The sequence below is a fragment of the Carettochelys insculpta genome, chromosome 1 (genome assembly GCF_033958435.1).
Source record: "Carettochelys insculpta isolate YL-2023 chromosome 1, ASM3395843v1, whole genome shotgun sequence".
Lineage (NCBI taxonomy): Eukaryota > Metazoa > Chordata > Testudines > Carettochelyidae > Carettochelys > Carettochelys insculpta.
Genome location: NC_134137.1, coordinates 213910926 through 213934570, shown reverse-complemented (window position 1 = coordinate 213934570; position 23645 = coordinate 213910926). Strand labels below are relative to the sequence as shown.

Genomic DNA, 23645 nt, shown 5'->3' with positions numbered 1-23645 from the left:
AAAAATGTTAAGTGTCTGTGTTATTTTATCATCATTCAGGAGAAAGAAAACAGCGACAGATTCTAAATTTCTGCAGGATCCAGTCCTGGAACATATTTGAACTCACAATGGTAAATTCTCAGTACTTTTAATCTATCCTCAAAGAGTAAATGTAACTTTGGCAATGCTGTGCTTTCTTTCATACAAGAGCCAGAAACAGAAAGATACGTATACCACTTAAGCTACGTCTACACGTGAAGCCTACATCGAAGTAGCTTATTTCGATGTAGCGACATCGAAATAGGCTATTTCGATGAATAACGTCTACACGTCCTCCAGGGCTGGCAACGTCGACGTTCAACATCGACGTTGCGCAGCACCACATCGAAATAGGAGCTGCGAGGGAACGTCTACACGCCAAAGTAGCACACATCGAAATAAGGGTGCCAGGCACAGCTGCAGACAGGGTCACAGGGCGGACTCAACAGCAAGCCGCTCTCTTAAAGGGCCCCTCCCAGACACAGTTGCACTAAACAACACAAGATCCACAGAGCTGACAACTGGTTGCAGACCCTGTGCATGCAGCATGGATCCCCAGCTGCAGCAGCAGCAGCCAGAAGCCCTGGGCTAAGGGCTGCTGCACACGGTGACCATAGAGCCCCACAGGGGCTGGAGAGAGAGCGTCTCTCAACCCCTCAGCTGATGGCCACCATGGTGGACCCCGCTATTTCGATGTTGCGGGACGCGGATCGTCTACACGTGCCCTACTTCGACGTTCAACTTCGAAGTAGGGCACTATTCCCATCCCCTCATGGGGTTAGCAGCTTCGACGTCTTGCCGCCTAACGTCGATGTTAACATTGAAATAGCGCCGAAGACGTGTAGCCGTGACGGGCGCTATTTCGAAGTTAGTGCTGCTACTTCGAAGTAGCGTGCATGTGTAGACACGGCTTTATTGATACAAATTTCTATGAACACTGTTTGCACTTTGCTTCCAGCACGTCTCAATACAATAGTCTGAAATTTCCATGCTTCCAATATGATACACACACCACATGTGCCCTCTAGAAAAAATAAGTGACTAGAACAAGCCAAAGAAGTTAACTCCTTTGTCCTGGTAGGTAACAGTACAATGTATGACAGTGGGAGGGAGGGAGGACAAAGCATATGTATTTGTTCATAAATACAAATCAGAAGTTTCCCAGTTCTTTACTCTGGCAGCAATTTATGTGCATCCTGAAGCCGACTTGATTTCCTTTCTCTTGTGGCACATACAATTAAAATAATCCAACTATTGTAAAAAACCTACAGTATTTTACTTAATTTAAAAAACAGAAAATATTAAATCTTCGACATCTACGACCAAAATTATCCATGACAGAACTTCTTGAACTAAGGTTTCAATAAGGTCTTCATATAAAAATGTAAGTTATGTATAACAGGATTTATTACCTCGCTTTTTCAAGTTAGCGTGAGCAATATAGACAGCCACAGAAAGTAACAACCTCCTGACCTTATGTTTTACCTTTTTACACTAGGAATTTGTGAAAATCAGCTGAGTGAACTGCAAATGTAATTATCCCAATTGGAAGGGTGAGCATAAAACAAGAACTGGCTTCCTAAACTTGCAACACCCTGCCTAAATGACACGCAGTGACCTTCTCTATTGTTCTCTAAGTGGTTTTTCCAGACTGTCACATGCCTCTATTACCCACTTAACCCACTTGAGCATATATATACCAGCCAATATTCTCCTTGTTACACATGGTTATCAAAAATGCAACAGCGCCGAAGAAAATTCCTAATTTATATCCCATAAAATATTATCCAAGGTAAGAAAAGAATGGTGTATAAAGCCTAGGAGCTGAGCCCCTCTTAGTGCCCTCTTAGAACACACACACCCTACAGACTAATGAATAATGAAAATAACAAAAATGGGGGAAGGCCATAGTGGATGATTTGTTATTTCCCTCATTTGTGGTGTTTTCATTATTATAGGGTTTAACAAAAGGATTGAAAGCTGTTTTGCCGAGTTACCTGCATATTAAATGGTTGTTTCTAAGCACATTTAAAAGCTAGATAGTTACCTAGGCTCCATCCTCACACCAGGAAACAAGGGCAGGGAGAAGGGATGAGAAGAGAACCCTCCCTCCCCTATAGTTCTATAAGAACTACCCAGACCCTTGGGTGCAGGCACACCAGAGCAGGGGATGGAGACTATGGAGTGAAAGGAATGGACTACCCTTCTTCTCACTCTCACAATTCCTTTCTTACAGTAAGAGAGAGAGCCGTGCTAGTCTATATACTATCAAAGCAAAAAAGCTGTCAAGTAGCACTTTAAAGACTAACAAAATAATTTATTAGGTGAGCTTTTGTGGGACAGACCCACTTCTTCAGACCATAGCCATACCAGAACAGACTCTTTGCCTTAAATATTGAGTCTGTTCTGGTATGGGTATGGTCTGAAGAAGTGGGTCTGTCCCACAAAAGCTCACCTAATAAATTATTTTGTTAGTCTTTAAAGTGCTACTTGACTGCTCTTTTGTTTTAATTCCTTTCTTGTGCATTTCCAGCAGTAGCAGAGCACAACTCCATCTGCCTTAATATGAACAAAGTCCTTGGGACTTAATCTAGCCCCAAACTGTCAGTTTGTGGGTTTTTTTGTTTCCAGTTTAAGTGGTCACTAATATACATTTCAATTCATAATATATCTATGGGTATTAGGTTGATTGACATTGTTTATGTTTCATGACTCCGATGGCTTAAATCCAAGACAATGTTACCACTTAACAGCAGTCCGAGACTAATGCCAGACCAGCTACCTTATTTAAAACTTTATCTTACTTCTCAACACTACTGTGAACTGAAAATACTTACCAAAGATTAACACCACTCTTTTCTATAGTACCCTTCAGTTTCTTAAATGGATGTGTACTCTTGGTTCTTCAAAGCAAATTGTAGCAAAAATCTGCATGTGATCGAACATTTGCTAGCCTGTAAGAGAAGAAACATTCGTATCTACTGTACATCCACAGCAGCCTTCATAGAGGAATACTCTCAGTCTGAAAGACATTTAAAGTTTCTATAGAAATTCAGCAAATTTACTTTTTAAAATCTCACCACCAATTCCTTGGGTCTTATTCATGTAGAATTATAACATTTTCTGTCTATATAGTAAGAGACAAGATACTTATTGTGAATCTAACTTCCTATGAAGGCAGGATTCAGTGTTTCTGAAACGATAGATACTATGAACAAAATTGATCTTGGCCCAAAGGCCTCTTAGCCTAAAAGTTTCTAGTGCAATTTAAGCTATTTCCATATAGCACTACTAAAAAGCAGTCCCTAATAGGATGCAAAATAGCTCTGCTTTTATTAAATAATCAGTTTCTTCTTGCCCCTGGTATACTGGGTGGGGTCTATAGTCACCTCAGGACGCCGGTTTCTTTTTCTTCAACCACCTCTTGTACACCTCTAGGTGCTGGTCCACATAAGCCAGGCAATTTGCAAGGAGAATCATCAAGTAGGGCACAGAACAGGAATTCAAGTGTAGGGGTACAATGGCTTTGATGCTCAAGTACATCTGGAGGTCCAGTCATCTGTGGCGTTTTAATGTCTTATAACTGGAAGGGCTGCAAAAATGTACAGGGCTGTTATAACAATGGCCAGGTCTAAGCTATGGCTAGTAATAAGATCTGCAAAGAAAAACATTTTTGTTTCTAATCAGATATATACTGAAGAAATTGACAGTCTTCCACTTTTACTAAGTGGTAAAATTGTATTATAGCCAATATAATGAAAATTCCTCAGTGGTTTGAGCATTGGCCAGGGATGCTGCTTGGCCCTGCTGAGAGGGCAGGGGACTGGACTCGATGACCTCTCCAGGTCCCTTCCAGTTCTATGAGGGAGCGTGGCATTTTTCCAGATCTCAGAGTATCAGCATAGTAACTTCCTTTGCAACTTGTCTAAACAGTAAATTTCTGTTTAAGATAGAGCCTTTCAAAGCTCCAGGACTTCGTACACAATGCTGCTGTGAACTAAAAACAAACACCTTATCTAAAGTTATTTGCTTCTGAAGGTTGAAAAAGTAGGCTGAGAAAAAAACACTTTGTTTTGCTATATAAAACATTCTGGCCACCTTTTCACTGAGAAGCTCCATCACCACTATGGTTTGGATCAGGGACTTAAATTTGGAAGGAAGTGCCCTTTGTGCCAGAGGTGTGTCATTTACTGTTCCTTGCACAATCCATGCAAATCTGGCCTAGCTGAAATATCCCACTGCACACATGCTTAGTAAAGGATTCAGAGGCTTTAGCAGCTAAATTCTCCAAAGGTTCCATTCACTACGTATACTCCATCCCCTCAGAACTCCCCGCGTAGAACAAACTGGACATATTTCAAGCCCACGATTGCGTATGCACAACAGGACATTTACTACAATTGAGGCTCTTGGCTTGTCTAGGCCATGATGGGGCTAGACATCAGAATGGAAAAAAGGGAGCAAGTCTCCTTAAAACTCTCAGTTATCACTCAGGATGGCGCCCCAGCAGCACGGGGAATGAAGCCACTTGACTCAAATGCACAGGGATAACAGTGAGCAAGTAACTTCTCCTATATTGACAAGGCAAACTGTTTTTAATATACCTACACAGTCTGCTTCCCCACTCTCCAGATTGTTACCTTGTTGTGGTGAGTGGCCTTGGGCATTCCAATGAACCTGAGAGCGATGCTGTAGTGAGTCTCGTACTCCCACTAGGGTCACCCATGGCAGCAAGAGAATGATCCTGAAAGTCCTCAACACCAGAACAGGTGGAAGATAGCAAGGGTAATGTTAAACAACTGTGAAGGCGGATGAAAGTTGCAGCAGACAGGAGCCTCACCGTCGTTATGGATCCCATGCTATTGGACCTGGGCCTTCTAATCCATCAAGGAACATGTGGCAGCTTCAGTGCAACAGTCCCCTCATGTTAAAAGACGTCATACATAGGCCTCTTCTTCTGCACACTCTTCTTCTTACCTTGGAAGTCGTCTTTCTGCTAAAGTCAACATGGACACAGAAATCCAGCATCATCTGTGCAAACTCTGCTTTCACCCACCTGAGACAAAGGGTCTTCAAAAACAGGGACATCTATGCCAAGACAAAGCTCCTTGTATACAGCACAGTGGTTACTTCAATGCTACTGTGTGCATGGCAGACAGGGACAACACGCAAGTGTCATTTGAAGGCACCTGAACAACATCATCAATGCTCAATGTCTGATCAGTGTCTCCCAATACAGATTCTGTTTTCTGAGTTGAAGAAAGGACAAAGGAACGTTGGGAGCCAGAGGAAGTGATACAGGGACATTCTGAAGGCACACATGGAAAAATGAAGCATCAGTGTTGACACTTGGGAGAACCTTGCCCAGGACTGTCCCCAGTGGAAAGCAATAATCCAGGAGTGAGTAGCACAATTTAAGAGGTCCTGCCACAGTGCAGGAGAGGAAAGGTGGAGCAGCAGAAACTGCCCCGTGCAACCTCCAGCAGCTACTAATATCTGCCTCTTCTGTGATAAGATCTGTGATTCCAGAATTGGGTTGATCACCCAGCAATGGATTCACAACTAGGAGGGTGACGTGAAGACGTCCTACTTGTTATCAAGTGACCGCCAAAACAGCCTGCTTCTGAAAAGCTGTGAAGTATATGATCCCTCATTGAGAATTCCTATTATTTACAATGAAAGAGGTATATTCAGAGTAAGACAAACCCAGACAAGCAAGAAAATTCCTAGATATTACAGTGCAAACTACATTTCAGATTCAGCAGAGCATAAAAATAAACCAAAAATGCCTCTAAGCTATATCCTTAGGAGGTAAAAAGAGAAACAATTAAGGCGCTCCATGTGACACAAATAAGCAAGCAGCAATGGCTCTTGACCTTTTTCCTAAGATAACACAACATATATTGTAACTGATAGGTGTTGTCTTTTTCCAGGGCTTACCATAAGCCTCTGGATTTGCAAATTACAGCAGCTTTATACTTCCTTCAAAGGTCATAGGAGTTTTTGGCTGCTCAGTAAAACTCAGCTGAAATGCAACACTTGAATATCTACATAAACAAACAATACACACAGATAAGTTTTCTAAAGTAAAGCTCGGCCAAGACAACAGCTGCTTACTAGCAAAATTAGTTTTTAACAACATAATGCAGTGTGACACCCCAAAACACATTGTAAGCTCACAGTCACTTTGAAGTATTTGCCCTCTAGAATAAAGCTTAATTTATATTTGCAGAAATCAAGGAAGAGGATTACTATGCCTGAATAGTCATTTCTGCTATGTGGAAGATCCCACCTTATGTTGATTCTGCTTTCCATCTTTGGGTAATATTTTACAGAGATGATACATTTAATCTTGCAGGAAGGAAGCTGCAGAACTTAATCTGCATGTATTCAGTGACAAGCCATAATATGGAATCAGAACAAAGACTACAACAAATATTGGGATTAGGAGACATACACATCAACAGAAAACCACGGCTATCAGTTATTACACGATAGCCAGTTTAATTTAAGATAGCCTCATCCAAAGAAACATGAGCCCCTTTTCTTCCCTTTTGTACTACTCCTCACGCACTATGTACCCCTCCATTATGGAACTAGTGGTATTAAGTGGAGCCAGTTGGGAACTTTCTGATGAAATGCTTCAGCATTAGAAAATTCAGATTCATTGGGAAGGTTTACAGTTCCAGGAAATGTCAGGGGGAAATTTTTGAAAACTGGTAAAGTGCCTAAACCTCTTTTGCTTATGGCTAAATGCAACCAAGCTAGCAAGCCATAAATGGGTGTATGAGAAGCCTGAGCATGTCCAAGTCAGGTGGGGATAGAGTTTGGGTGCCACAGAAAGGGCAGCTTGACCCCATATCTTTCTGGACTATGATATCACCATTGAAACTGCTGAACTATGCATTTAGAAAACTGGAAGCTTGCCTATGTACCTGCAGGGATGCCTCTGTCAGGGCCTCCAGGCATACAAACTCTGAAACAATATATCTGGCTGACTGATGATCAGAAGGCAACCTCTTGCCTAATCTTTAGAACAGCTTGCTTATTAAGTTTTCTTTCAATGACATGTTATTGTGATACTAATGGATAAGCAGGGAAGAAAAGTTTGGGATAGTTGGTCTTGTCAGGAGGATGGTCATCAGGGACTCTCCCTCTGGACACAACTTGTGGTCTCCATCAGCAGACAAAAGATTGTCCATAAGAAGACTGATTCTGTACCACTGAAAAGCCACACCCAACTTTGGTAATTGAGAATCCAGGGTGTTTTACTAACCTGTTGAAGACGTGTAAGTGCCAGTGGTGGATTAACATAAGGGCAAAAGGGGCAGTTGCCTCAAGGTCCCAAGGCGTGAGGGCCTCAAGGCTCCATAACTTCATTTTGTTTAAATAATTCCCTTTAATGGAACAAAAGAAACGTGTCATGTCATTTTTTAAAAATTAAGTGTAATTTTATTACAACAAGAAGTCTTGTGGCACCTTCTAGACTAACAGATACTTTGGAGCATAAGCTTTCCTGGGCAAAGACCAGCTTCTTCAGATGCATGAGTGGGGGGCGGGTGGTTTCAGAGGGGTATTTAAAGAGGGGGTCCCAGTAAAAGGGAGGGCCAGAGCTGACAAGGTCTATTCAGCAAGGTGGAAATGGCCCAGTATCAATAGTACTTATCAAAAGAGGAAAAAAAACAAGTCAGATCAGACAGGGTGATGTGAGCCTTTGTCAGAGTCTAATGGGGAGATATTAACACCCAGTCTCTGTTTAATCCATGGTTAATGGAGTCAAATTTGCAAATAAATTGCAGCTCAGAGATTTCTCTCTCCATTTGATTTTTGAAAATTTTTTGTCTCAGGACTGTCACCCTTAAATCTACCACTCAGTGTCCAGGGTGATTGAAGTGTTCACCCACAGGCTTCTGTACATTCTATGTATAGATCCAGTTTGTCATTTTGACCATCAGGAGACCATATAGAAGAATCTGCCCTTCCTCAAGGACTCTCTTTCTGCCCCACCACCCCCACAAACTTGCTACAGTTCTGTGGTGATCTGGAAGCCTTCTGTCGCTGTCTACGACTCAAGGAATACTTTCAACATGACATGGAATAGTGCACTGACCACAGGTACCTTCCCACCTACAGTACAAGAAACAGAATTCCTTATGGACTCCCCCGATGGTCGAAATGACAAACTGGACCTATACATAGAATGTTTCCGCCGGCATGCACAGGCAGCAATTGTGGAAAAGCGGCATTGCTTACCCCATAACCTCAGCCGTGCAGAACGCAATGCCATCAACAGCCTCAGAAACAACTCTGACATTGTCATTCAAGAGACTGACAAGGGAGGCACTGTTATCATCATGAATAGGACAGACTACCAAAAGGAGGCTGCCAGGCAACTCTCCAATACCACATTCTACAGACCTCTGCCCAAGGATCCCACTGAGGAATACACAAAGAAACTACAGCATCTGCTCAAGACCTTCCCTATAAAAACACAGGAACAGATTTACACAGACACACCCCTTGAACCCAAACCAGGTTTTTTCTACCTGCTACCCAAGATCCATAAACCTGGAAATCCCAGATGCCCCATCATCTCAGGCACTGGCACCCTCATCGCAGGATTGTCTGGATATGTGGACTCTCTACTTATACCCTATGCTACCTGCACCCCCCAGCTTTCTTCGAGATACCACCGACTTTCTCAGGAAACTACAGTCCATTGGTGACCTTCCTGAAAACACCATCCTGGCCACCATGGATGTAGAGACCCTTTACATCAATATCCCACATGAAGATGGACTCCAATCTGTTAGGAACATTATCCCTGATAAGACCAAGACACAAATGGTTTGCATAGCTTTGTGACTTTGTCCTCATCCACAACTATTTCAGATTTGGGGACAAATTATACCTTCAAATCACTGGCACTGCTACGGGCACCCAGATGGCCCCACAGTATGTCACCATTTTTATGGCTGGCCTGGAACAACGCTTTCTCAGTTCTCGTCCCCTAGTGCCCCTCCTCTACCTGCACTACAGTGATGACATCTTCATCATCTGGACCCACGGGAAGGAGGCTGTTGAAGAGTTCCACCGTGATTTCAACAGTTTCCACCCCACCATCAACCTTAGCCTGGACCAGTCCACACAAGAAATTCACTCCCTGGACACTTCCTGTGCAGATAGGTGACAGTCACATAAATACCACCCTATACCAAAAACCCACGGACCGCTATGCTTATCTACACGCCTCCAGCTTCCACCCAGGGCACACTACACGATCCATTGTTTACAGCCAGGCACTAAGGTACAACCGTATTTACTCTGATCCATCAGAGAGAGACAAACATCTACAGGACCTTTACCGAGCTTTCCTCAAACTACAGTACCCTCCTAAGGAAGTGAGGAAACAGACTGATAGAGCCAGACGGGTACCCAGAAGCCACTTGCTACAAGACAGGCCTTGCAAGCAAAACAAGAGATCACCACTGACCATCACATGCAGCCCCCACCTAAGGCCTCTCCAGCGCATCATCAGCGATCTGCAACCCATCCTGTGCAATGATCTTTCACTCTCACAGACCTTGGGAGGCAGGCCTGCCCTCGCCTATAGACAGCCCGCCAACCTTAAACAAATCCTCACCAGCCACTACAAATCACAAACCAATGACTCTACGCCTGGAACCAGCCCCTGCAACTGTCCTCACTGCCAACTCTGCTCACATATCTACACCAGTGACATCATCACAGGACCTAACACCAACCATGCCATCAGGGGCTCCTTTACCTGCACATCTACTAATATAACATATGCCATCATGTGCCAGCAATGCCCCACTGCAATTTACAGTGGCCAAACTGGACAGTCTCTCCGTAAAAGAATAAATGGACATAAATCAGACATCAGGCACAGTAATGTATAGAAGCCTGTGGGTGAACACTTCAATCACCCTGGACACTGAGTGGTAGATTTAAGGGTGACAGTCCTGAGACAAAAAATTTTCAAAAATCAAATGGAGAGAGAAATCTCTGAGCTGCAATTTATTTGCAAATTTGACTCCATTAACCATGGATTAAACAGAGACTGGGTGTTAATATCTCCCCATTAGACTCTGACAAAGGCTCACATCACCCTGTCTGATCTGACTTGTTTTTTTTCCTCTTTTGATAAGTACTATTGATACTGGGCCATTTCCACCTTGCTGAATAGACCTTGTCAGCTCTGGCCCTCCCTTTTACTGGGACCCCCTCTTTAAATACCCCTCTGAAACCAGCCCCCCCCCCGCCCATGCACCTGATGAAGCGGGTCTTTGCCCACAAAAGCTTATGCTCCAAAATATCTGTTAGTCTACAAGGTGCCACAAGTCTTGTTGTTCTTGAAGCTACAGACTAACATGGCTACCTCTCTGATACTTGTAATTTTATTATGCATCATGAGTAATTACAAACATGAATAGATTTTAAAGTATAAATAATTACATTAATAGTTCAATATATTGGGGGGCCCCTTCTGACGGTGTTGTCCCAGGGCCTCACCTGTCCTTAGTCCACCCCCGGTAAGCACTTGAGACTAAAGTTGTGTTGCATTATCCTTTTTGTGCCAGCCACTACTGGTTGGACGGCTGCGTCTCCCTTGATTTATATCCTGACACCACCTCACATTAAGTAAAGCTATCGAGAGCTTTGGGTTGAAAAAAACCAAGGTAACAGGAATGGTAGCGAGGAAGGACAGAGCTGGTAAACAGCTTGCAGTTTGTTCATTCCGATAGTTGGTAAAGGACAGATGAGTGAGGTCGCTCCCTACTAGTTCCTGTGTCACAATTTGAGAGTTAATTTACAGATGCGTTCTATTACTGGGACTCAGAACTCAGGCTGATTGCCTGCTCAAGAGAAGAATTACATTCAGAGAAAATAAAACGTCTGGAAAGAAAGAACAATTGCAATTGATGTTGGGGAAAAAAATTGACAGATTTTGTACAGGAATATGGGGTAATGCACCCTGAAAGCCCGATGCCTTCAGTAGCCCTGGAGCCTTTCTGCAGCTCCATAAGTAATGGGACCCCTGGGTTGGTGCAGGAAGGTGGGGAGGTCCAAATATTGAGTCAAAGAAAAGGGCTGCTCAGCATGGATTGTGGATGGCTGTGCCAAGACTGGATGGTGAAATAGGTCAGCTAAAAGACAGAATGCTGGAAATAGAAAGGATCAGAGCAGAAAAGGAAAGTGAAGTGATTAATTTAAAAGCAGAATCTGATGCTCTCAGAGCTAAGTCTCCAATACAATCAGCACACTGTTGGTATGCAGAAGGAAGCGGGCGACTGTGAGAAGATCAGAGACAAGTTGTGGAAGGAAATGTCTGGGTTGAAGCAGCAGGCAACAAAGAGCGAAGCTGAAGTGACACCCTTTTAGAAGAGTCACAGAGCAGAGCCCAGACAGAACAGGGGGAATGCAGGAGACCAATTTATGATTTTAATGCTCGGTTGGGGCAGCAAAAGCGGAATGGCAGTTGGGAAGAAGGCACAGAACCAAAGGAGGATCCCCGTGCATCTCCTCTTTGTTACAATTATGAAAGAAATTATCCTAATGATTTGCCCCAAGATCCTATTGAACAATCTCCATATCCCCTATGGAGATCACTGGGGAAGCTACAAAACCTCCTCTCGTAGCCCCCACAATCAATTCACTTTCACAAAGAGGAGACCTCAGCAAGATCAAGCAGGAACAAAGGAATAGATGGAAATTAGACCTTTCTCCCCTGAACTGACCAGGGTAGTGCACTAGGGAAATCAGCTGGCCTGTTCAATATGAACACAAGCTTGGGTGGATGCTCAGAGTATCTGACAGGGCTGGATTCACCTTGGCTGATGTGGCAGGAATGTGCCAGGAGCGTACATCCCTCGAGGATTTTGGAGGGCTCTCTTATGATATCCAAATAGGGGCCGCACTTGGAGCAAGTGATATACAGAGCAACATAATTGTGAAGAGGGAAGAAATAAATACCCTCTTCCTGGGAGAAAGCCCCCGTTATAGTTCATCAGGAGAAATATCAAGCCCGGGACAGAGCAGGAAATTACATAGCCAGAAAGAAATTAGCATGGAGACATCTGGAGCTGACAAATGTCTTTAACCCAGACTTTGTAGTCCTCCTTTTCAAACATGCTTTAAACCAAGGATTTCTCCTTTTGATTCATACGGCACTTGTGGGTATGAATCTGGCAGCGGTGTGAACAAGAGGTGCTGAGTATAGAGCAAAACAGGCCTATGAAGTCCAAAAGAATATCTACCCTCCTAAATAAAACCTGATTAGATTGCTGCCATAGCCTCTCCAAGTAACACTCAGGGAAAGGAGAGGGAATACAAACCCCATAAGGGTTGAGGCAGAACTCATCATGACATGGGAAAATCTGGAAGAGGCTCTTAAAAAGGAAACAAAAGACAGGCTGCCTACCCTGAATGCCTAGCCAGGCTGTCAGAACATGAACTGACTGAGCACAGAGGGAAAAAAATGCCAAGGTGTCACTGGTTGCTGCCAAGTGTGCCACAATTAAGTACTGATGAGTGGAGAAGGTTCATGGTTCACGTGATGTTTGCAAGAGGGGTGTTTGAATAAAATCTTTTAGCCGATTCAAGTGCCACCTGGTCCCCGATTATGACCCAGAACAAGAAACTGTTTAGACCTCTAGCTGGAATTAAAACCTTACAGGGATTTAATGAAGCACAAAATCTTGACCCCTTTGTAAAAGAAAAACATTCCATTTAGCACGGGGACAAAGATATCAAGGTCAATTTGGCTTGGTGGACTTGGAGGAAGAAGGTATTTTAGGAATAAATGCTTTGAAGGAATTAAGAGCACTGGTTGATTTTGCTATCAGGGAACAAGGAAGTGCAGTAAGGTCTCAGAGTATGCGAGCCCGCTCTTACGCAGCTGACCCTTGATTCCAACAGTAAACCCTGGAAATGCGCAATTTCCAGTTGCACTTAACTTGCTCCCCACTCAGCTCTGCGTGGCTCCAGCTCCGCTCACCACCCATGCATAGGTCCTGCTCACCCCCGACCCCCGCCTCTGGCTTTAGCTTACCACCCCCTCAGGCACGACTTTGGCTCAATTTCCCCAGCCCTGGTTCAACCCCCCGCCTGCTCCCCCCATGCCCCTGGTGCCGGCTCCCCAACCCTCACATGCAGCTCCAGTTCAACCCTCCTGTCCTGGTTCAAACCCTTCACACACAGTCCCTGTTCAACCCTCCACGCCGCCCCCCCCACGGTTCAACCCCCTCATGCACGGCCCTGGTTCAAACCCCCGACTCTCCCATCTCCCTGGTTCATACCCCCACATGCGGTCCCAGTTCAACTGCTCTGTGGCTTGGCTCACCACCCCCATGCACAGCTCCAGCTCAGCTCCACCCCTTGCCCCAACCCATCCCAAGCTTAGCCTCCCACTGCCCTCCACCCCAGGACTTACCTTTCTGCTGCTTCCCCAGCTGCAGAATGTGCGTTCTGCCGGGAAAAAAGCCAGACCCCTACTTACATGAAATTCAGGTTACGCGAGGGTGCGTGGAAGAGAACCCTCACGTAACTTGAGGGTCTACTGTACATTCATTTGTTCACAATCATTATACTTCGCACACACAAGATTAGTGGAACTGACTTTCCCATGTTCTAACTTAATGCACATTTAGGGGATCTGCAACAGTCGCATTTGCGTTTTCTACAGAACAGAACATTCCACTAGATATATGGAAGCATGCCTAGATTACGTTGTCCAGTTTTTTTTTCAAATGTGTACGGTTGCTCAGCATTCGACTTGTTTGCAGTTCCAGGCTACGCACTGCAGAATGTTGTGCACATTTAAAGCATTTCTATAAGACCAACACCTCAGCTTACAAGCCTTGTAAAAGGTGAATGAAGATATGCACGCAGGCCCTGAGGCTCCTGGCACATTGCTAACATATACCTTGCCACTGTGAATCTCTCTCACCACCAAAGCTATTGCTCAACTTTCACAATCTTCTTCTTTGATGTGAAAGACCCTTAGGAGGGAGTGGAGAAGCAGGGTCCCACAGGCCTGGAACAACCCTCCCTCCACCTACCCCTAGCCTGCCAGAGTGCTAGGGTTGGACAGCAGCTTCTATAAAGATGACTTTCTGAATAAGCTCCCAATTCTTGTTGGTTTTCAGGCAGAGCTGCCGACACTTCTGCAGGATATGGCCCCTGTTGAGGCAGTAGATACACTGGGAGTGCTTGCCTGAAACCTGGACCCCTGCACTGCGAATGGGGCAATTCTTGATGTCTGGAGAGCTGGGCACAGACTTTATCCAGGGAGGTCCTCATCCAATGAGGGTTGAACATACATCTCTTCTTCTTTTTAAGGCACTGACAAATAAACGTTTCGAAGGAGGAAAGAAACAAAAGGTTACAAAGGAGCTAAAATTTCGCAAGAGAGTTAATAATGCACAAATGGACAGCTAAGGCTCTGTCTCTAGCCGGGGAGGTTGAGAAGAAATCAAGGAAGAGTAGCTTGCATATGCTGTCTACCTTCATGAATCAATACTAGCAGAAACTGCATGTGCAGGCCCAAAGGACACACTTACCAAAGTTCTCTGGTGAACAGTGCAGGGATGGGCACACCCCCAAAGGAGCACCCACAGGGAACAATACTTAAAGAATTAAGCTATTAAGCTATTAAGGGACAAGCAAAGAATTGGGACAAAGGAGCCAAAAAGTGGGGTCTTTAAAATGGGATGAAACTCACTGGGAAAGACATTGGAACTGGGAGCAGTGACCATAGAGACCAAAGTGAGGAGAATAGGGAGCAAGAGCAGAAGAGGAATCAGTAAGGAGGACAGGATTGGTATAGAATTAAAGGGGAGGATCAGGACTCATTGGGCAGGAAGACAGGGATGGGAAGAACAGGAAATGTATGAGACAAAGGTTGGAAGGGACAGAGGAGAAAGGAGGGGGTCAAGCATGGTGGGAAAAAAAAGGCCCTTTGCCCATTAAAAACATCCTCCTGTATTAAGCATAGAACCAAAGATTCCCAAGTGTTACCGTTCTTCAACAGTCAACCTCTACCTGCAGTAAAAAAGCACTCTCTCAAATGCTGGTCCACACTGAAGATACTTACTGCTGCTCTGAATTACTAGCAGCTCAGCTCAGGGGCCAGAATTCTGCAGTGTCTCTAAAGATGTCAAACCCTGCTGATGATACACGCGGGCCTTCTGATGCCATCTGGCAGAATGATTTTCAGAAGACCTAGGAAATTACACACACACTAACATTAAAGTTGAAAGGCCAAGCACTCAAAAGTTAAGTGACAGAAGTACCTGTGAAAACTTAATTCAACTCTCTTGTGTGTAATCCATTATGATAGAGAAATTACATGTTCACCTAACTATACTTCATCAGTCTGTGCTCACGAAAGCTCATGCTCAAAACTTTTCTGTTAGTCTATAAGGTGCCACAGGACCCTTCGTTGCTGTTACAGATCCAGACTAACACAGCTACCCCTCCGATACTTGCTTACAACAGTGATTTATTCACAAAACAAGAAGAAAGTAAATCATGGTTTGCATGCAGAGAAAAATATTCCCTGGGATTCAGCTTAAAAGTTACAGGGGGAAACTCTCAAGTCAAACAACATCACAAGAGAAAAAACAGAGCAGCCAACAACAAAACAAGGTAACAAGCCCACAGTCCATTCAAATTTAAAATAACCAGAAACCTGAACTGTACATTTCCCTTGCAGTTACACCTCTATGGTTGATTTTGTGATAGTGAGAAAATTTTTTAATTTTATTTCAATTGCCTGGGGGACACTTCCCTCTGGGTCATTTTCCCTGTCATCCACGGAGACAAAAGCCCTGGGAACTGCAATTGTTCTCAGTTTAAACAGAATTACTTCACTACAATTGGCTCACCTGGGATTCCGGTTACCTCAGGAAGATTAACCACTTCCCTGCGCTCATTCGCGACAAGTCCTGTGACACCTTATAGACTAATAGATATTTTGGAGTATAAGCTTTCGTGGGCAAAGACCTGCTTCATCTGATGCATGCATGGACTGAGGTTTCAGAGGAGTATTTAAAGAGGGGAGTCCCGGTAAAAGGGAGGGCCAGAGCTGACAAGGTCTCTTCAGTCAGGGTGGAAATGGCCCATTATCAGTAGGATACATCAAGGGACGAGAAAACAAGTCAGATCAGTCATGGGGGATGTGGCCCTTTGTCAGATTCTAATGTGGAAGTGTGAACATCCAGAGCAGAGCAGCTGCTTTTGTAAGGGGCCAGCCACTCCCAGTCTCTGTTTAATCCTTGGTTGAGGGAGTCAAATTTGCAAATGAATTGCAGCTCAGAGATTTCTGCCTCCCAAGGTCTGTGAGAGTGAAGAATCATTGTCCAGGATGAGTTGCAGATCAGTGATGACCCACCATCAACCTTAGCCTGGAGCAGTCCAAACAAAAGATCCACTTCCTGGACACTACTGTGAAGATAAGCAATGGTCACATAAATACCACCCTATACCGAAAACCCATGGACCGCTATGCTTAACTACATGCCTGCAGCTTCCATCCAGGGTGCACTACACAAGCCATTGTATACAGCCAGGTACCAAGGTACAACCATATTTGCTCCCATCTGTCAGAGACCAATGTCTACAAGACCTTTACCAAGCTTTCCTCAAACTACAATACCCACCTAAGGAAGTGGAGAAACAGATTGACAGAGTCAGACAGGCACCTAGAAACCACCCGCTACAAGACAGGGTCAACAAGGAAAACAAGAGAACACCACTGGCCATCATATACAGCCCCCACCTAAGGGCTCTCCAACACATCATCAGTGATCTGCAACCCATCCTGGACAATGATCCTTCGCTCTCACTGACCTTGGGAGGCAGGCCTGTCCTTGCCTACAGACAGCCCGCCAACCTTAAACAAATCCTCACCAGCCACTATAGAACACACCACAGTAACTCTAAACCAGGAACCAATCCCTGCAACAAACCTTGCTGCCAACGCTGCTCACATATCTACACCAGCGATAGCATCAAAGAACCTAACCTCAACAATACCATCAGGAGTTCCTTTACCTGACATCTACTAATATAATATGTGCCATTACGTGCCAGCAATGCCCCATTGCAAGTTACATTGGCCAAACTGGACAGTCCGTATGTAAAAGAATAAATGGACATAAATGAGACATCAGGAACGGTAACATACAAAAACTTCTAGGAGAACACTTCAGTCTCTCTGGACACTCAGTAACAGATTTAAAAGTAGCAGTCCTACAACAAAAAATTTTCAAAAATAAAATAGAGAGAGAAATCTCTGAGCTGCAATTCATTTGCAAATTTGACTCCATCAACCAAGGATTAAACAGAGACTGGGAGTGGCTGACCCTTTACAAAAGCAGCTTCTCTGCTCTGGATGTCTACACTTCCACATTAGAATCTGACAATGGGCCACATACCCCATGACCGATGTGACTTTTCTCTCAATGTATACTATTGATAATGGGACACTTCCACCCCATCTGAATAGACCTTGTCAGTTCTGGCCCTTCCTTTACTGGGACCACCCCTCTTTAAATACTCCTCTGAACCCCCCCGCCCCTCCCCCGCCACTCATGCATTTGACAAAGCAAGTCTTTGCCCGCGAAAGCTTATGCTCCAAAATATCTGTTGGTCTATAACGTGCCACAGGACTTCTCGTTGTTTTCAAAGATACAGACTAACACGGTTACCTCTCTGAGACTTGTCATTCATGACAGGTGCTCTTTCGAAAGAGTGGAGCAGGAAATGCTGCAGACAGGGTCGCATGGCTGACAAGACCTTCTGAGGCCTGCAAGCCAGCCGCTCCCTGAAAGGGCCCCTCCCAAACACCCCTGCCCTGCACTCGCTCGGGCCTGAAGAGCTATCACAAGCCCCTCAGAGCCCCTGCATGGACCTGATGGTACCTGGATGCCTGTCTCGATGGACCTCCTCAACAGCTCCTTCTCGTCAAGCTGGCCATCCTCCACACCATGGTCTGCCACGTCGCCACGATGCTCACTGCTGCCCTCCAGCGTAACAGTATAACCAATATGGTCTCTGTATAGCCATATTGAGAGGCTTAGAGCTCTGCTGCAGTCCGAATAAATAGTAGCAGCCACTAACTGTGAAGCTACAGCTCACATACCATTCCATCTACAGTAAAGTACAAGAGGGTCACATCAGGCTGTTAAGATGACCACATTCTAATGCCACCCACTGTTACCAAATAAAGCAACAGGTCTCAAGATGGGTAAAGAAAACTTAGTTAACAGCATTTCGTCTGGCAAGCAACGACTTACCAATAGCTGAGGTTGCCGGATCCCATTCTATGATGATTATTTTCACTTTTCCACTGTTTTCTGTATAATCGCTGTCTGGTTTGTAACTGCTCCTGTCTGCTGTATAATTAATTTTGCGAGGTGTAAATCAGTTAACGTGGTAAGTTACGACTGATTAGGTAATTCTGTTACAGTATGTTATGATTGGTTAGTGAAATTGTACTAAAATAATTGGTCAAGGTATAGGTAAGCAGGACTCAAGTTTCACTACTTAAACTGGGGTCCAAGAAGGAAAAAGGAAGGAAAGAACATCAAGCAGGAAAGGTGGGAGAAGGAACACCTTAAAGAGGACTCACCCCTCAGCCCCGAGGCCAGCACTGCCAGACCCTGAGGTGCAGCAACCAGCATCCAGAGAGTGACTTTGTCTGTCCCAAGAGTAGAAATCTGCCTGCCTGCCTTATCAGGACTGGTGAGCATGTCCCTGAGTGTGGAAGGGATAAAGAAATTTGTGTGGCTACCACCACCTCCTGATGTGGGCGATCCCCCCGGCAAGGGCCCTGGAACTACATCACCTGGGATGGCACTGGCGGGGGGCGAGGGCAGGGAGGGAGAGTAAAAATGGAGGTGGACCTCAACTGAGATTGGAAAGGGGGACACAACCAGTAGCGGGATATCTCAACCAGGACAGCGGAAGGTTGGGACCTTAACCGAGAGGGGAGAGGGGGAACTAAATCAGGTATGGTGGGAACTTAAAACAGTAGTGGGGAACGGGAGACCTCAACTGGGATGGGGGGGTGGGACCTTAACCAGGAAGGGAGGGGAGAACTAATGGGAGGAGGAAGGAGACATCTCAGGATGGATGGGGGTGGATGGCCATGAGCCCTGTTGGTCCCAGGCTCCCATCCCACCTCTGGTCTGGGGTCCATGGCAGGGCTGTGAAGGGGTGGGCAGCACTAGGAAGTAAAGCTGTAGGGAAGAGGGTCTGGTGGGAGCAGGCTTGGCACGGGGGCAGCAGAGGAGGGCGCATGCTTGGGATGGTGTGCAGCGCGGGTGGGGGTGGTCATGGGTGGAAGCGTGTTAGGAGCCCTAGTGCTCCCTCAGAACCTCCGTGACATCCCTCAGGTGGCCCACCAGGTCAGCCCATGCCTCTCTCTGCCATGCATAGTGGCCATGGTCTATTTGGAGGCACTGCTCCGCAACCTCCACCAGGTGACAGGTTTCTTTGTTGATACTGGCTAGCCATCCCACCCTCCTCCCCCAGGCCCCTCCTGCTGCTGCTGGGGTGGTCAATGTTCCCCACTTCCTCCTGTCTCTCCTGCAGCACAGAGGGGTTGAGGCTCTCCCAGCTGTCCTGCAGCATGGCTACAAGGATGTACAGGAAGACACAGTCAGTCCCTTGTTACAGTACGAAGGCGGCTTTGGTGTACTGCATGTGCCGCAGGGGTCCCAGCCACGTGGGCCATTCCCAGTTTGTGGTCCAGCCCTGCCCACACCTCCTCACCCATGCGGCTTGCGGCGCTGTCCCTGAGGGCTGGTGCTGGATGTTGCTGGTGGCTGGTGTGGCGTAATCGGAGCCACAGCCACCTGTGCTATTACACTGGGTGTGAGGGTGGCCCACTGATAGCTGTGGTCCCCCACCCCACAAGCCCGGGTATGTGCCCTGCCGTGTACTCACTGGAGGGTCCCTCCTCAAGGTCCACTGATGCCCAGTTCAACAACCAGGATGGGATATCGATTACAAGGTCCCCCTCATCACTTAAGACTCCAGTGGCCGGTTCTGTCTCTGTCTCCGTGGGGCAGTTTGCTGGTCCAGGCCCTTCCTCTGCCATGGGGTGCGGCTCCTCCACCATGGTGTCCAGGAGGAATCGTGGGGGGAACTCTCCCTGGACCCTAGGATGCAGTGGAGGTCTCTGTAGTAGGGGCAGGTCATGGGACAGGTGGGCAATGGCAGATGCATTTGGCCTCTTGCCCCCATCTCCTTTAGCACTCCTCTTCCTTCCAGAGCCCAAGCAGGTCCCTCAGCTTGGGCTCAGTCCAGGAAGACACCTTTTTTTTTTTTTTTTGGGGTGGGGGGGGGGATTGGCCAGGGTCCTGTGAGCCCTGTGATGGCATGGAGTGGGGGCCCTCAGGCTGCTGTGGAGGCTGGCTGCTGGCTCTGGCTGCAGGTTGCTCCTCGTGGGGTGGCCATGAGGCGTGCTGCAGGAGCTCATGCTTCGGCAGCTGCAAGCACACTCTCAGCTTCCTGCAAAGGGCTTTCTGGGGCTGGACACACACACCATAGAGCCCTGCTGCTGATGGGCAGGGTATCTCCACAGCCCTCCATGGTGCCAGCACATGTTCTTGTTCAAAACAGTAGTCAAAAGGAGGAGCTCCTCCTAATACAGGATTGGAAGAGCGCCTTCGCAAACTGTGCCGCGTTGTTCCAATTTTATTTTGAAAGAGCATTTTGTGTGTAGAATCTCCAAGCACTCTTTCGAAAAAGGGCCAGGTTTTTCAAATTTACTTGCTAGTGTAGACGTAGCTTAACTGTATTTTCTGGGTGGACAACATAAGGCTCTAGGGTTCAGATCTGTTTAAGCACCAATACCTGCAAGTAACATCTAGGGAAGCTATGCGTGATATAATGTAATTAATGCAAGAACCAAAACAAGGCCTAAATAACTCAAAATCTGCTCCCCCCAACCCATCAAAACAGGATTTAACTATGACTGGTAGAAAGAACTTTGTTTAGAATATGCCTACATTATCTGTAAATTCCATTAGGCAATATTCCGTATTACAGATTAGAGAATGCAAGTTATAAGTAATATTAACACACAAGTTCAGGTCAAAATGATTTGTTAAGAATATTCAGGCTCCGGTAGAAAAGCAAAACTGGGTAAGTACGTTTCTGAAGAAACATTTATATAGGGGGCTTATCTTTGTGGATGTATACACTAAATTCTGAAACATTCATTTATAATTGTCTGTGAAACATATTTAATAGTCTCAATTCAGTGATCAGGCTGTCTAGTTTTATAAATGGGAAGAAATGTCATATCAACATTTATCAGGTAAATTAGTAAAATGCTTAACAATTTGACTAAATACTCCCTTACATAAAGGAGTACAGGCTGAACATCTCTCATCCAGCCTCCTCAGGACCTCACTGGTGCCAGATGAGAGAATTTGCCAGACCATGGGAGGTCAACATTTTCTCACACAATTACCAACACTTCCACTGCTAACTGGGCTCTTAGAAGATATTTAGGGGTAAATTAGAGGCAAATAACAGCACAGAACACTGAGAGCCAGGACTGGTAGCTGTAAAACTTTATAGGACTACAGGAAACTTGGCCACATCTGTTAGTGGTTGTCCAGTTAACTAAAATTATGCTGGATTACAGAGTTTGCCAGATGAGAGAGCTCTAGATAGGTTCAACCCATATTTGCCTGGTGAAAATATTTACTATTTTTTTCACCCAAGAGAAAGATTAAAAAGAAGTACACTTGTTCTGGTAAAAACAATTTTATGGTAACCCCTCAAACTTGTTATCCCTTTATGCCGAACTACACTTTTAGTTAATGGTCTATTTCCTCAATAAGTCTAAAAAAAATCTAACAAGCAACCGAGCCAGGATTAGAAACTGTACCTTCCAAACCACCCACAATCAAAGCCTAGAATATGAATCAAAGTTGAAAATTAACACAGATACAGATACAAGTCAATCTATACTTAAAGTTGCCCAACATTTTCTATTACAGTAATACATGAAACAAAACAAACAAAAGAGTATTTTTTTTATTCTCCTTCCCATCATGGAGGCCAACACTTATCTATAAAATGGCCAATAGCCAAAAGATACATCAAGTCATTACAAATACAAGTTAAAAAGCCACTATTCAGCTGGCATTTACAAATGCGTCTAATAGGTAGGAGACTGTGCTTAGATTCTATGTAGTTATGCAGATTTTAAAAGACGGACAAAAAACACTTGGAAAAAAAACATGCAGCATCTATACTTATGGCATAACATTAAAGTCAGGTCAGTGCAAAATAAATAGTAAAACAATGGCAGTAATGATACAATTGTGGTAAACACTATATCATTCAAAATGCTGTTATAATGTAATTTTGGTAAATTACAAGGAAAATGATGCCCCAATGAACCCAGAAAAAGCACAAGTCTTTTGCATAAAAAATATAAACCTTTCTTCATATGGGAATGGCAAAGTAGTTCTATTGCAATTATAAGACAGTATAAAAATATTTTATACAATACACAACTGGCAATGCTGCAAAAGCTAGTGTGTGCTAGGTAAAATTGGCAAATTAATTGCTGACTTCTAAGAATCAGAAGAAAGTGCTGTAAAATTTAAGAGTAATGTACTGATGAAGTTTAACAGATTTCCAAAGATGTATAAAGATATGTATGGTATTCCATAGATCTAACTTTTCTAATTGACACTACTTTCTGGATACTTGCAATGTATGCTTTCCCATGAAACCCCCACCCCCCAAATTCAAATCCTTTCACAAACATTTGGAGACATTTCTAATATTAGTTCAATTTTAATAATGTAATTTAAAATAAAGTTGTGCCAAATACAGCTCTCGCTGTAAAACAGGTCTCTTGCAGTAAGTACTACTCTTTAATCCACACTGACTCCATTTTAGTTCTAGATTTGTATCTTAGACATTTGCAATCAATAGTACATTAATATTTCTATGTGTGACATCTATAAGTAGACAATCTCAAAATAAGAATATGGAATTATAGACAATTGGCACTTACACTTTCCATGATCAAATTCGCAGTATATCCCACTGGCAGTAACAAGGTGGGTACCAAAAATATTCTCTCTCCCCTTTTTATTCCAGCGTCAAGGGATGGCTAGTCACATTAACAAGAACAGGGCTTTAATCTGCTCCCACTGCAGTCCTTGGGAATTTAGCCATTGAACCTCAACTAAAGCACCAGCAGGCCTACCATCCATAATATGGCTCAGATTTTTAAAAACCAAAGCATTTTTTAAATACAAGCAATCAAGGTGACCTGTGATATTTGAGCAAGGTAGCATATAAACTGTGGATTTACAGAAATGTACAAGATATCACTAAATCAAACTTTGTAACTACCACGGTGCCCTATAAACTGAGGTTGACAGTTTCTGCACTTAGTTTACCACCACTTAAACTGTGAATCATGGCTATCATATGCGAATGCTTGCTCAGCTCTTCTTGCTGCAGTTTTACTATGGCCTCCTTTTCTTCCAAACGTCCTTCCAGTTGGGATTTTTGAACTTCCAGGGAAGATGCCTGCAACATAAACAAAAACTAGTTTG

The 23645-nt window shown here is 44.6% G+C and overlaps 1 protein-coding gene and 1 long non-coding RNA gene across 3 annotated transcripts in view; both read right to left on the bottom strand.

Moving 5' to 3' along the window:
• Positions 1-5333: 5333 nt before the first annotated feature.
• On the bottom strand, positions 5334-18150 carry LOC142015401 (uncharacterized). Its single transcript, XR_012646147.1, has 5 exons — positions 17967-18150; positions 15137-15264; positions 14258-14385; positions 7295-7415; positions 5334-5681 (listed from the first exon to the last, which is right to left on the bottom strand). It is a non-coding gene; the product is annotated as an uncharacterized LOC142015401 (long non-coding RNA).
• A 3558-nt stretch (positions 18151-21708) lies between these two features.
• The window catches only part of CIP2A (cellular inhibitor of PP2A), a 45022-nt gene continuing 43085 nt past the window's right edge, over positions 21709-23645 (bottom strand). For both annotated transcript variants that reach the window (XM_074998840.1, XM_074998848.1), the window contains one exon: positions 21709-23619. In XM_074998840.1, coding sequence (XP_074854941.1) covers positions 23556-23619 — 64 coding nt within the window. In that variant the 3' untranslated portion in view covers positions 21709-23555. The remainder of the gene's footprint in view (positions 23620-23645) is intronic.